Raw genomic sequence first — 11,361 nt, 5'->3', positions numbered from 1 at the left:
CATATGACAGGCATGTGCCACCAAACCCAACTCTTTTTACATGAGTTGTAGGAATCAAACGTAGGTCCTCACACTTGTAAGGCAAGCACTTTCTCAACCGAGCTATCTCTCCAGCTCTAAGCATTTCTTTCTTTCTTTCTCTCTTTCTTTCTTTCTTTCTTTCTTTCTTTCTTTCTTTCTTTCTTTCTTTCTTTCTTTTCGAGACAGGGTTTCTCTGTAGCTTTGGAGCCTGTCCTGGAACTAGCTCTTGTAGACTGACCAGGCTGGTCTCGAACTCACAGAGATCTGCCTGCCTCTTCCTCCCAAGTGCCGGGATTAAAGGTGTGCACCACCACTGCCCGGCTCTAAGCACATATTTCAACAGTAGAAACTAGGCTTTTAGGAAAGTCCCATGACTCCTAATTCTTGGCGACAAACTATACCCCTATACGGTATAGGTAGAAAACTTAAAAACACAACAGGGGCCTGGCAAGAAGACTCAGTGGGTAAAAACACTTTCAATCAAGCCTGTTGTGGAATATTACTTTAACTATGTAAAGGTGTGTGTTACACTTGTTTATGCTGCATTTGCTTAGCTGTGTAAAGGTGTGTTACATTTGTTTATGCTGCATTTATTTAACTATGTAAAGATGTAAAGATATTTGGTTCACTTTGCCTGCCTAAGGCACTTGATTGGTCTAATGGAAAGCTAAATGGCCAACAGTTAGGTGGTAGAGGAATAGGCAGTGCTGGCAGGCAGAGAGAATAAGTAGGAGGAGGAATCTAGGCTGGAGAGAGAATAAGAGAGAAAGAACAGGAGATGCCTGGGGCCAGCCAGCCAGCCAGAGGAAGCAGGAAAGCAGGACACAGAGAATGAAGGAAAGGTAAAAAGCCCGGAAGGAAAGCATAGATGAATAGAAAAGAGCCAATGGGACAAGCGAGGCCAAGGCCGAGCATTCATAAGAAAAGTTTCTGTGTCATCATTACTTGGAGGCTGGCGGCCTGAGGAAGCCTGACAATCTGAGTTCAATCCCTAGGACTCATATGGTAGAAGGAGAGAATCAATTTCCAAAAGCTGTCCTCTGACTACACACACACACACACACAGAAATAAATGTTATTAAAATACTAAGAGCAGCCGGGCGATGGTGACGCACGCCTTTAATCCCAGCACTCAGGAGGCAGAGGCAGGCGGATCTCTGTGAGTTCGAGACCAGCCTGGTCTACAGAGATAGTTCCAGGACAGGCTCCAAAGCCACAGAGAAACCCTGTCTTGAAAAACCAAAAAAAAACAAAAAACATAAAAACAAAACTAAGAGCTGCCTTTCCAGAGGTGACGATCTCCCTACAAGAACATGCCTCTCGCAAAGGATCTCCTTCATCCCTCTCCAGAGGAGGAAAAGAGGAAACACAAGAAAAAGCGCCTGGTGCAGAGCCCCAATTCCTACTTTATGGATGTGAAGTGCCCAGGATGCTATAAAATCACCACGGTCTTTAGCCATGCACAGACGGTAGTCCTGTGTGTCGGCTGCTCCTCTGTCCTTTGTCAGCCTACAGGCGGGAAAGCAAGACTGACAGAAGGATGCTCCTTCAGGAGGAAGCAGCACTGAAAAGCACCGGATTCGAGATGAGTGGGAACCATCCCAATAAACACATTTTGGATATATAAAAAAAAAATACTAAGAGCTGGGCTGGTGGCACACGCCATTAATCCCAGTATTTGTGAGGCAGAGGCAGACGCCATTAATCCCAGTATTTGTGAGGCAGAGGCAGACTTTTCTCTGTGAATTCAAGGCCAGTCTAGTCTACAGAGGGAGTTCCAGGACAACCAGGGCTACCCTGCCTAGAATGAATGAATGAATGAATGAATGAATTAATGAATGAGAAAACAGCAGCACCAGACCCCAGGCCGTCAGTACGAGTCAGATAGTTCTCACGGGATGTTTTTCTACTTGCTTGTTTTGTTTGGTGACAGCGTCTTACTATGTAAGCCCAGAGTGGCCTCAAACTTGCCATCTTCCTGTCTCAGCCTCACAAGTGCTAAGATTATAGGTGCATATCACTGCATCCTGCCAAAACCCTCACTTGATGGATGAAGAAACTGTGATATCCACACTCTGCAGTGGAAAGCCAGTTATTTTGTCCTGGCCTTGAAAGTTGGGTATAACTGCTTATCTTATCCTCTTGGTGATAAAAGAAAATAAAACAAATTTAAGGGGAAAGTTATGAGGGACATTTCCTGCTGGGCCAGAAACTATTTGCTGCCTGTTAGAATGGACTGAAGAATGGCAAGAGATACATTAAATTCAAAGTGATAGGCAATATAAAGCATATGGGATACAGCCGATTAAGTCATAATCTTAGCCACAATCTATCATAGAGGTCCTCTACACAGAGAGAAATCAGAAACTCCATCCAACAAATAGCCCACTGGGATTCTGGCTTGGAAAACTATAATAAGCCTGGAGTATGTATAGTCACTGATCATTCTGGCTACCCAGCAACATCACAGAAGCCTGGTGATCATTTTCCCCTGCTCCCTTGCAGCTAAGAATCCTTTTCCTTGCCTTTCTTGCAGCTAAGGATCATTTCTCTGCTTCTCTTGCAGCTAGGGATGATTTTTTCCTACCTCCCTCACAGCTAGAATCTTGCCATATGGCAACCCAAGGCTGAGAGAAAGAAAAGTGCCAGGCGTGTCCATATCGAAAGAGGTTGGCTATGTTTGCATCTTATGATGGAGAGAGAAAGAATCTGCCTGTATGCTATCTGCTTCAGCAGCTGTGGCTCTTTTGAACTAGTTTGGATGTGCTTCGAGACCTGTTTCTTCCCGAGTAGATGCCAAGCCAGATTCTCCGGGACTTTTAGATTACCCAGTATTCTTTAACACGTTCCTTTTCTGCTCAGCCCAGTTAAAATTAGTTCTGTGGTTACAACTAAGAATTTAGACTGATTCACTAGACTACTTGATGTCGGGTAGCCTTAAGTTCAGCTGTGAAGATTCGGAACACCCTCCACCCACAGCCCTGCCAAATAAGACTGTCTTAAATAGGAAAGCTTATCCTTTTCTCTCTTGGAAGCCTGGATGAGCAGTTTTGGGTAGGCTGGCAGCACCAAGGCCTCAGGTATCCCAAATCTTTCTGACTGCTTGTTCTGCCATCCCTCAGGAGTGGCACTATCCTCATGGTCCAAGGCGACAACTAGAACTCCAGCCATTGAGTTTACATTTCAAGGGTTGCTTTGTTGTTTTGTTATAAATGTATTTATAAATGTTATAAATGTGGTGGTACAAGCTTATAATGCTAACACTTGAGAAGTTCAGACAGGAAGGTTTAAGCTCGAGCCCCAGACTCTACATTGTAAGAAAGGTAAAGATTATCAGCCATCTTTTTTGTTTTATTTATTTTATTTACCTACTTATTTTATTTTTTTGCTTTTTCGAAACAGGGCTTTTCTGTGTAGCTTTTGAGCCTGTCCTGGAACTGCTCTTGTAGACCGGGGTGGTCTCGAATTCACAGAAATCCGCCTGCCTCTGCATTCCGAGTGCTGGGATTAAAGGCGTGCGCCACCACTGCCCAGCACTGTTATTTTTTTTGAGACAAGGATTTACTCTAGCCCAGACTGACATAAAATTTGTAGCAATCCACCTGCCTCAGACTCCTAACTGCTAGAATTACAGATGCCTGGCTAAGCCTTGAACTCGACACTCTTCTGATCCAGTCTCCCAAACTGTGCCACTATGCCCAGGTGACAGCCGTCCTTCTGTGTGTGCACAGGCCTATGCTTGTGCGTGTGGAAATCAAAGGCCAGGGCAGTTGTCTTCCTCAATTGCTCTCCACCTTGTTTGCACTTTAGAACTTTATTTTACAGGCTAGAGAGATGGCTCAACAGTTAGCTAAGAGCCCTAGGTTATCTTTCAGAGGACCTAGGTTCGATCCCCAGCACCCACATGGTGACTCACAGCCATCCATAACTACAGGCCCAGAGGATCCCATGTCCAGGGGGTCTGGCCTGTAAGAGCACTGCCCACATGTGGTACACAGACATATGTGCAGGTAAAACACTCACTCATGTAAAATAATAAAACAAAAATTTAAGAAACAGGGCTGGAGAGATGGCTCAGTGGTTAAGAGCATTGCCTGCTCTTCCAAAGGTCCTGAGTTCAATTCCCAGCAACCACATGGTGGCTCACAACCATCTATAATGAGGTCTGGTGCCCTCTTCTGGCCTACAGGCATACACACAGACAGAACATTGTATACATAATAAAATAAATAAATTTAAAAAAAATTTAAGAAACAAGATTTATTTTACTATTATTTTAATTATGTAGCTGTGTGTATGTCTATGTGTGGGTATGTGTAAACATCTTAGGATACTAGAAGAGAATGTCAGATCTCCTGGAACTGGTGTACAGGTACTTGTGAGTCACCCAATGTGGGTTCTGGTATTGAACTCAGATCCTCTGGAAGAGCAATATTCATTTTTAACTGCTGGGCCATCCCTCACCGCATCACATCCAGCCATTACGTGGGTGCTAAAGATCCAAAATTAGGATCCAAATTTCATACTTGCAGGACAAGTACTTTACTTACTGAGCCATCTCTCCCATCATGTCCTTTGTTTGTTTGTTTGAGACAGGGTCTTACTCTGTAGACTAGGCTGAACTCTAGTTCACAGAAATCCACCTGCCTCTGCCTTCTGCGTGCTGTGTTTCAAAAGTGTTTGCCACCACACTGAACATTTGACAACCATCTTTTAAGGAAAGACCTAGAAGGCTCAAAATTTAGTTTCATGACTTTGTGAACTATCTTGAAAACCTTTAAGTTGGGTAGTTTGAAAGGGTGGCTTGAACTCAGGGATCTGCCTGCCTTTGCCTCCTGAGTGCTGGATTAAAGGTGTGCACCAACACGGCACCCAGTCAAATCCTTTTTTTCCTTAAATTGTCCTTGTCAGGCATTTATCACATTGATGAATAAATTGCTAATATACTCATTTAACTTGGAGCAAAGATTTGACACCCTGGACCCTGGCATTTGAAGGCTGCTTTTTTTTTAATATTTATTTATTTATTGTGTATACAATATTCTGTCTGTGTGTATGTCTGCAGGCCAGAAGAGGGCATCAGACCTCATTCCAGATGGTTGTGAGCCACCATGTGGTTGCCGGGAATTGAACTCAGGACCTTTGGAAGAGCAGGCAATGCTTTTAACCACTGAGCCATCTCTCCAGCCCCTGAAGGCTGCTTTTATGTATATTTGTATTTGTATTTATATTTGTATGTTGATATGAAAGATGGATTCATTCATTCATGGACTCAAAGCTGAAAGACCATTAAAGGGTGGGACCTTGGTGGAAGAAGTAAGTCATTGGACAGGAATACCTTTAAAAGATCTTTCTTTCTTGAGACAGGGTCCCATATAACCCAGGATAACCTTGAATTTATTATGTAGCCAGACCTTGAACTTTTGATCGCCCTGCCCCTGCCTCTTAGGCGCTGGGACTATAGATGTGAACTGAGCACTCTATTCCTGGTTTGGCAGTCATAGCTATCTCTCTCTTTCAAAGAAATCAGGTCTGTCCCCACCCAACCCCAGCAATCTCTCCACCAGAGAGAGAGAGAGAGAGAGAGAGAGAGAGAGAGAGAGAGAGAGCGCTGATAAACAAGCAAGCTGTGACCTTGCAGCCCCACCCTGTTCAACTTCTCAGAGCCAAGATAATTTTGAGTCTCACTAGATTTATAGCGCCTTTCTGACCTCTAGCACAGAGACGAGGTCACAACTTCACACACACATACTGTTCTCTCTCAAAAACAATACAAAAAACAAAAACAACTAGCTCTAAGAGTAAGAAACCTCTCGTTCTTCAAGGCCCCACCGCGCTGCCTACAGTATAACTCTTCTAATGTTCTGGGAACCAAAGGGCCTGTTTCCCCCTTTAGGGAACCCATAGTGTTATCTATGGCACAATGCCTAATCTTTTGGTTCGGAAAGAAACAGAAGACTCTTTGCTATCAGGACTCCTTGATGGTTGTCTGTTCTAATGAAGCCCCTCCTTGGACCCGAAGGCTTGCCCTCCCACTTCAGGGCTTCATCATCATAGCTGCCTATGGCCATGATGCTGGATTAATAACTCTATGATAATTAGTTTTAATTATCAACTTGGCACAATCTAAAATTGCAGGAGAAGGGATTCTAAATGAGGGAGTGTCTAGAGATTAGGCTGGCCTGAAGTTCTGTCTGCAGAGGTGGGGTGTGGTGTGTTTGTGTGCATTTATCTTGATTATGCCCACTGTGGGTTGCACCATTCCCTAGGAGGAGGATCCTGGACTGTTTGATAGTGCAATGTGTGACCTGAGCTCTAACATGCCTACATTTATTCATGGTTCTCTGCTTTTGACTGTAAATGTGGCGTGACTAGCTGCTTCAGGTTCTGTTCAAGTTCTGTTGTGAGGTACTCCCACCAGAGAACACACAGACATGTCCAAATCGCCAGCAGGCCGCTACATGGGGAGCCCGCCCAAACCATGCAGCCCAGAGCTACTTTGTTCTTTGCCTTTTATGCATGAAAAACACACCCTGTGGACACACTTCGGTTAGCAAGGACAATCAGTGAGAAGTCAAAGTACAGAAACCAAGAAAAAGTAGACTTAAGGACTCTCCTCGATCCTGGGACTGTGGACTAGGTCTCGGGTGCATTAGGTCTTCATTCCGACTTTGGCAGGTACTGGGGTCTATGTGTTGGATTCTAAAGACAGAACCTCAAGTGTCTCAGGCTGGCCTCAAACTCCCTATGTAGCTGATGATGACACTGGACCTAAGATCCTCTGCCTCCACATCCCGAGTGCTGGGATTATAGGCACACACCCCTCCCCTGCTTATGCTGTGCTGGGAAGGGAACCCAGGGCTTCATGAATGCTAGGCAAGCATCTACCAGCTGAGCTTCATCCTTAGCCCTGCTTTCCTTTTTTGTTTGTCTTGTTTATTGTTTTTTTGAGACAGTATCTGGGGATATTACCTACCCAGGCTAGCATCAAACCCTTTGATTCAAGCGATCCTCGTGCCTCAGCCTCTCAAGTCATGAGGATGACAAATGTGTATCACTGTACCAAGCTGAACTGTTATATATAAAATAGTCAAGTTTATGTTATGTGAATTCTACCATAAAATTATAAAAAGTAAAAGGAAAGAAAGAACCAAGGCCTGGAGGTGTAGTATTTGCCACGAATCCCCCAGCGAGGGGTTGGGCATGTAATTTAGTGTGTGATAGCTATTCTTGGTTGTCAACTTGACTACATATAGGATTAACTAAAACCCAAAAAATATAGGGCAAACCTGTGAGGGACTTTTGCTTGATTTGAAGCACAGAAGATCTCCTTTTAATATGGATCCATGAGGTAGGAAGATGCACCTTTAGTCCAGGTCATTTGAGCTGTGAAAACCACTGCTCATCTGGGCTATGCTTTCGGCTGAAAGCCTATATAAGGACATGGAAGAGAGAAGCCTTTGCTCTTTGTCTGCTTGCTCTCACCTCACTAGCAAGTTCACTCCATCATTGGCATCAGAGCCTACTTCTTTCAGATGCCAGAGTATGCTGAAGACTGCTGAGACATCCAGCCTTGTGGGTTAAACAACAACTACCGGATTCCTGGATTTTTCATTCACAGCCTGACATTGTTGGACTAGCTGGACCACAGTCTGTAAGTCGTTCTGATAAATCCCCTTTCTAGTCCCTGATGGCTTACTTTTCGGCAGCACTGACATTCCCACCCGTTCTGTGCAGCATCACCACGGTGGCTGGGACCCTGGACACACATCTTCAAGGCCCTTATTGCTGCTCAGCACATGAAGTTCTCAGGCCCATGTGCTCTTCACATCTGCCCACTTCCACGTTGGCCAAACCAGCTGCGTTCCCCAGTTTCTCCAAAACTTTCCTGCGGGAAAGTTTCCGGCATTTGAGGGTGATGACCGAGTCTGTGTGTCTGAGAGTAGTACCATTGCTGTTATATAAGCAATGGGGAGCTATGGGGAAGAACTCCAGAGGCTTGGGTGCCGACGGTGACCTGGTGACACTCCAGCCAGTGCCTGGGTGTCCCCTACCTTGGGCATCAGGCACCACCACAAACAGACCCTTGAAAATGCAAAAGAGATGAGGTGCGTCCTGGGGCTGCCGGGCACTCACTTGAAGACAGGGACTTTTCTGGAGGGTGAGTCGGTGACACTGGCTAATATTGCAGATGTCTGCATTCTGCTTGGCTCTAAAAACGGGTCGTAGAGCCTTCTTTTAACCAGACAGACCTTCCCCAGTGCCCACCAATACCTCCTTCCCTGCATTAACCAGGCCCACTTCAGGGAAGTCTTGGAGAAGGTGAACCTGTGAGAGAAGATGGCCCAGTCCGATGCTGAGAAGTTTGCAGAAAGCCAGCCTAACTAGGAGAGGAGAGGGTTTACCGCAGGAGAAACAGAAGCCCTCGGCTGAGCAGAAAGAGGGAGAAAGACAGCTGCCCAGCTCTGAGGAGACTATGAGCAGGCACCGGCTGCTGAGCCTGAGGTCAAAGACCCTTCCTTCACTCACCTGCCCAAGAGCCCTTTCGTGTTGGATGAGTTTATGCGTAATTATGACAATGGGGACACCTCCTTCTGTGGTGTTGCCGTATTTGTAGGAGCACTTTGATAAGGATGGCTGGTCCCTGTGGCATGCTGAGCACCACTTCCCTCAAGAGTTTACCCAGACCTTCATGAGTTGCAACCTCATCACTGGAATGTTCCAGCTGTTGGACAAATGGAGGGAGAATGCCTTTGCTGGTGTTACTCTCTTTGGAACCAGCAACGGCAGCTCCGTTTATAGCATTTGGGTCTCCGGAGGCCAAGAGCTTGCCTTTCTGCTGAGTTCAGATTGGCAGGAGGACAATGAGTCATATACATGGCAGAAACTGGATCCTGGTATCGAGGAGACCCAGACCCTGGTTTGAGAGTACGTTTCCTGGGGTGGGGGGCTTCCAGCACATGGCTAAAGCTGTCAATCAAAGGAAGATCTTCAACCAAACATGTCTTGCTGGTGCCTAGTTGCCTGCACACCCACCCTTCAAGGGAGATGAGGGACATTAAAGGAAAAACATTGAGAACAAAAGTAAAAATGTGTCTCATATTATATATATATGTATGTATACACACACACATATATATGTATGTATACACACATAGACACACACACACACACACACACATATATATATTCATTGTCTAAGTTCCATTGCTCTGGAGAACCCTGACTAAAACACAGTGGCAGAGGATCTAAGGGCACAGTTCAAAGGCAGAACACTTTCCAAGTATGAGTAAGGCCCTGTGTTGTCATTACTGGAAAAAAGGAGGAAGTGGGGGGAGAAAAGAGAGCATGGGAAGTCAGGGAAAGGGAGAAAGATAGAGTACCCTCTACATGGGCTTCATAGCAGCAGCGAAATACAACATTCTGTCAGTGCGACCCGCTTGCAGGCAGCTAACTAGAAGCTGGCATCCTACAGAGTTGGCTACGGGAGTATGACTGGCTTTCTCCATTAGCCATACGCTGGAAGTCAGGGGCGGGGTGGGATGATGATGGAACTGGCATCAGTCCAGGCTTGGCCCTTTGGGGCTGAGGCTGCAGAGGCTGTATTTGGCTTCCTGGTTTGTTGATGCAGGTGTCCTGTAGAGCTCCATTGTCCTACAGGGTCTGGTGATTGCCCCTTTGTGTGCACAGGGATGTATCTCTGAATGGGAGATGTGGGTAGTAAACACATCGGTCCCTACACAATGTGGTGCCCAGGCAGGCCAGGTGCACAAAGCAGTGGGCGTGATGTCTTGCATTCATGAGGTGGTGGTGTTGCTCAGTTGGTAGCCCCGGGTTCAACCGCTAGCACCACATGAAAAGCTGGACCTGTGGCAAATGCTTGTAATCCCAGCAGAGTCCAAAACAGAAAGATCAGAAGTTCAAGATCATCCTTGGCTACCCAGCCTGGCCTACATAACACTCTGTCTCAAGAAGCATTGCTTACATGTCTAAGTCTGCATCTGGGCACACGGATATTGTACACATCAGTTCCACAGCCCCTTGCTTGGAACCTGCACGTCCAGGCAGGACACACTCAATGAGGCATGTCTGTGGAACCAACCAGTTGCACAAACATGTGGGTTGCAGGGTCTCCTTAGGGTTTGGCACCTCCTCTTATTCCTGCCCCTCTCTTCTCTGCTCCTCTTATCTCTTCCATGACATTTCTGCACCTTCGCCCACCAGAACAGGGCCTGCCTGCAGCAAGTCCTTGGGGCCCCGCCCACCACAAACCCTAATTATTATCCCTCCAGGGGCCAGGAGCCCGAGGAAGACTTTCTGTGTGGCTGGAACACCCTTTCCTGAAGTAGTCACCTCAGAAACCACGAAACTTCCCCATTCCAAGAAGCACAGGTTCTCTGAATGTGCACATATAGAGGAGGGGGCACCAAGAATTCTTCACACCCCATGGAGGATGTTGAAAGAAGTAAATGGGTCCTGTTTTTCATCAGCCAGCAGTATGTAAAATCCCTCCTTAAGAGAGGAAATTAAAGGCCCTTCATTGTGTGTGTGTGTGTGTGTGTGTGTCTGTGTGAGCTGATGTATGTGTGGGTGTGCCTGCCTGTGCACACATGTGCAGAGGTTGGAAATCAAATCCTGCTACTTCCCTTTATTGCTCTCCACTTTATATTTTGACTCTGGGTCTCTCAGTCACCTACTAATCCGTTTGGCTTTTAGATGGTTTCTGGGGATCCGAACTCTGGTCTTCATGATTATGCTGCAAGGGCTTTACCAATTGAGCCAACTCCCTAACTCCTCATTCAATTTGTGTACAAGACAAAAGGAAAACTGGGAAAAAACAAATCCAGGCCTACACTTCTGAGGATCGCTTCCTCTGGACCAAAGGGGTGTTCTTCTATATTGCCCCTGGTCCAGAGACAACAACTTCCAGTTTAGGTTCTTATGAAAGAATTTGATCCTTAGGACTAGGGTAGGGCTCACAACCTGATTGTGGTTTACCAGGAAACTTCCCATCATGTTGGATGGTTGGATAGAAGAAGCAGGAAGTTCCACACCCAGCACATAGTCAATTGTAGAGAAAGGCATAGTCTAGGCGCAAGCATTACCAGAGATTTTAGGATCAAAGCCTGGAGCCTGGGAACCCTAACAATATTCTAAAGAGACTCAGAATAGATTCGGTCACCTGTTCTCTGCAAGCGAATTAAAAGGACAGGAGTCAGGAACAAAGAATGGAGATTTATCCGATCATCGGGAAGAGGAATAAACAGATCCAGCGATACTCACAAGGTCCATGAGGGTTAGGCTTAAACAGACGGCGAGAGTTATTCATAGCTATGCCTT

At 45.9% G+C, this 11,361-nt stretch overlaps 1 protein-coding gene and 1 pseudogene across 1 annotated transcript; both read left to right on the top strand.

Moving 5' to 3' along the window:
• The first annotated feature begins 1,320 nt into the window (after positions 1-1,320).
• LOC126489832 (40S ribosomal protein S27-like) lies at positions 1,321-1,650 on the top strand. The gene has a single exon (XM_050124405.1). The coding sequence runs from the start codon at positions 1,335-1,337 to the stop codon at positions 1,587-1,589; it is 255 nt and encodes an 84-aa protein (XP_049980362.1). The 5' UTR covers positions 1,321-1,334; the 3' UTR covers positions 1,590-1,650.
• A 1,295-nt stretch (positions 1,651-2,945) lies between these two features.
• Positions 2,946-9,041, top strand: LOC126489846 (elongation factor 1-gamma-like; annotated as a pseudogene).
• The last annotated feature ends 2,320 nt before the right edge of the window (positions 9,042-11,361 follow it).

This window comes from Alexandromys fortis, unplaced genomic scaffold (genome assembly GCF_014885135.2).
Source record: "Alexandromys fortis isolate MF-2015 unplaced genomic scaffold, M_Fortis_MF-2015_v1.1 scaffold_227, whole genome shotgun sequence".
NCBI classification, from domain to species: domain Eukaryota; kingdom Metazoa; phylum Chordata; class Mammalia; order Rodentia; family Cricetidae; genus Alexandromys; species Alexandromys fortis.
Note: the sequence above shows the minus strand (reverse complement) of the source record. Positions and strands in the feature narration are given on the sequence as shown.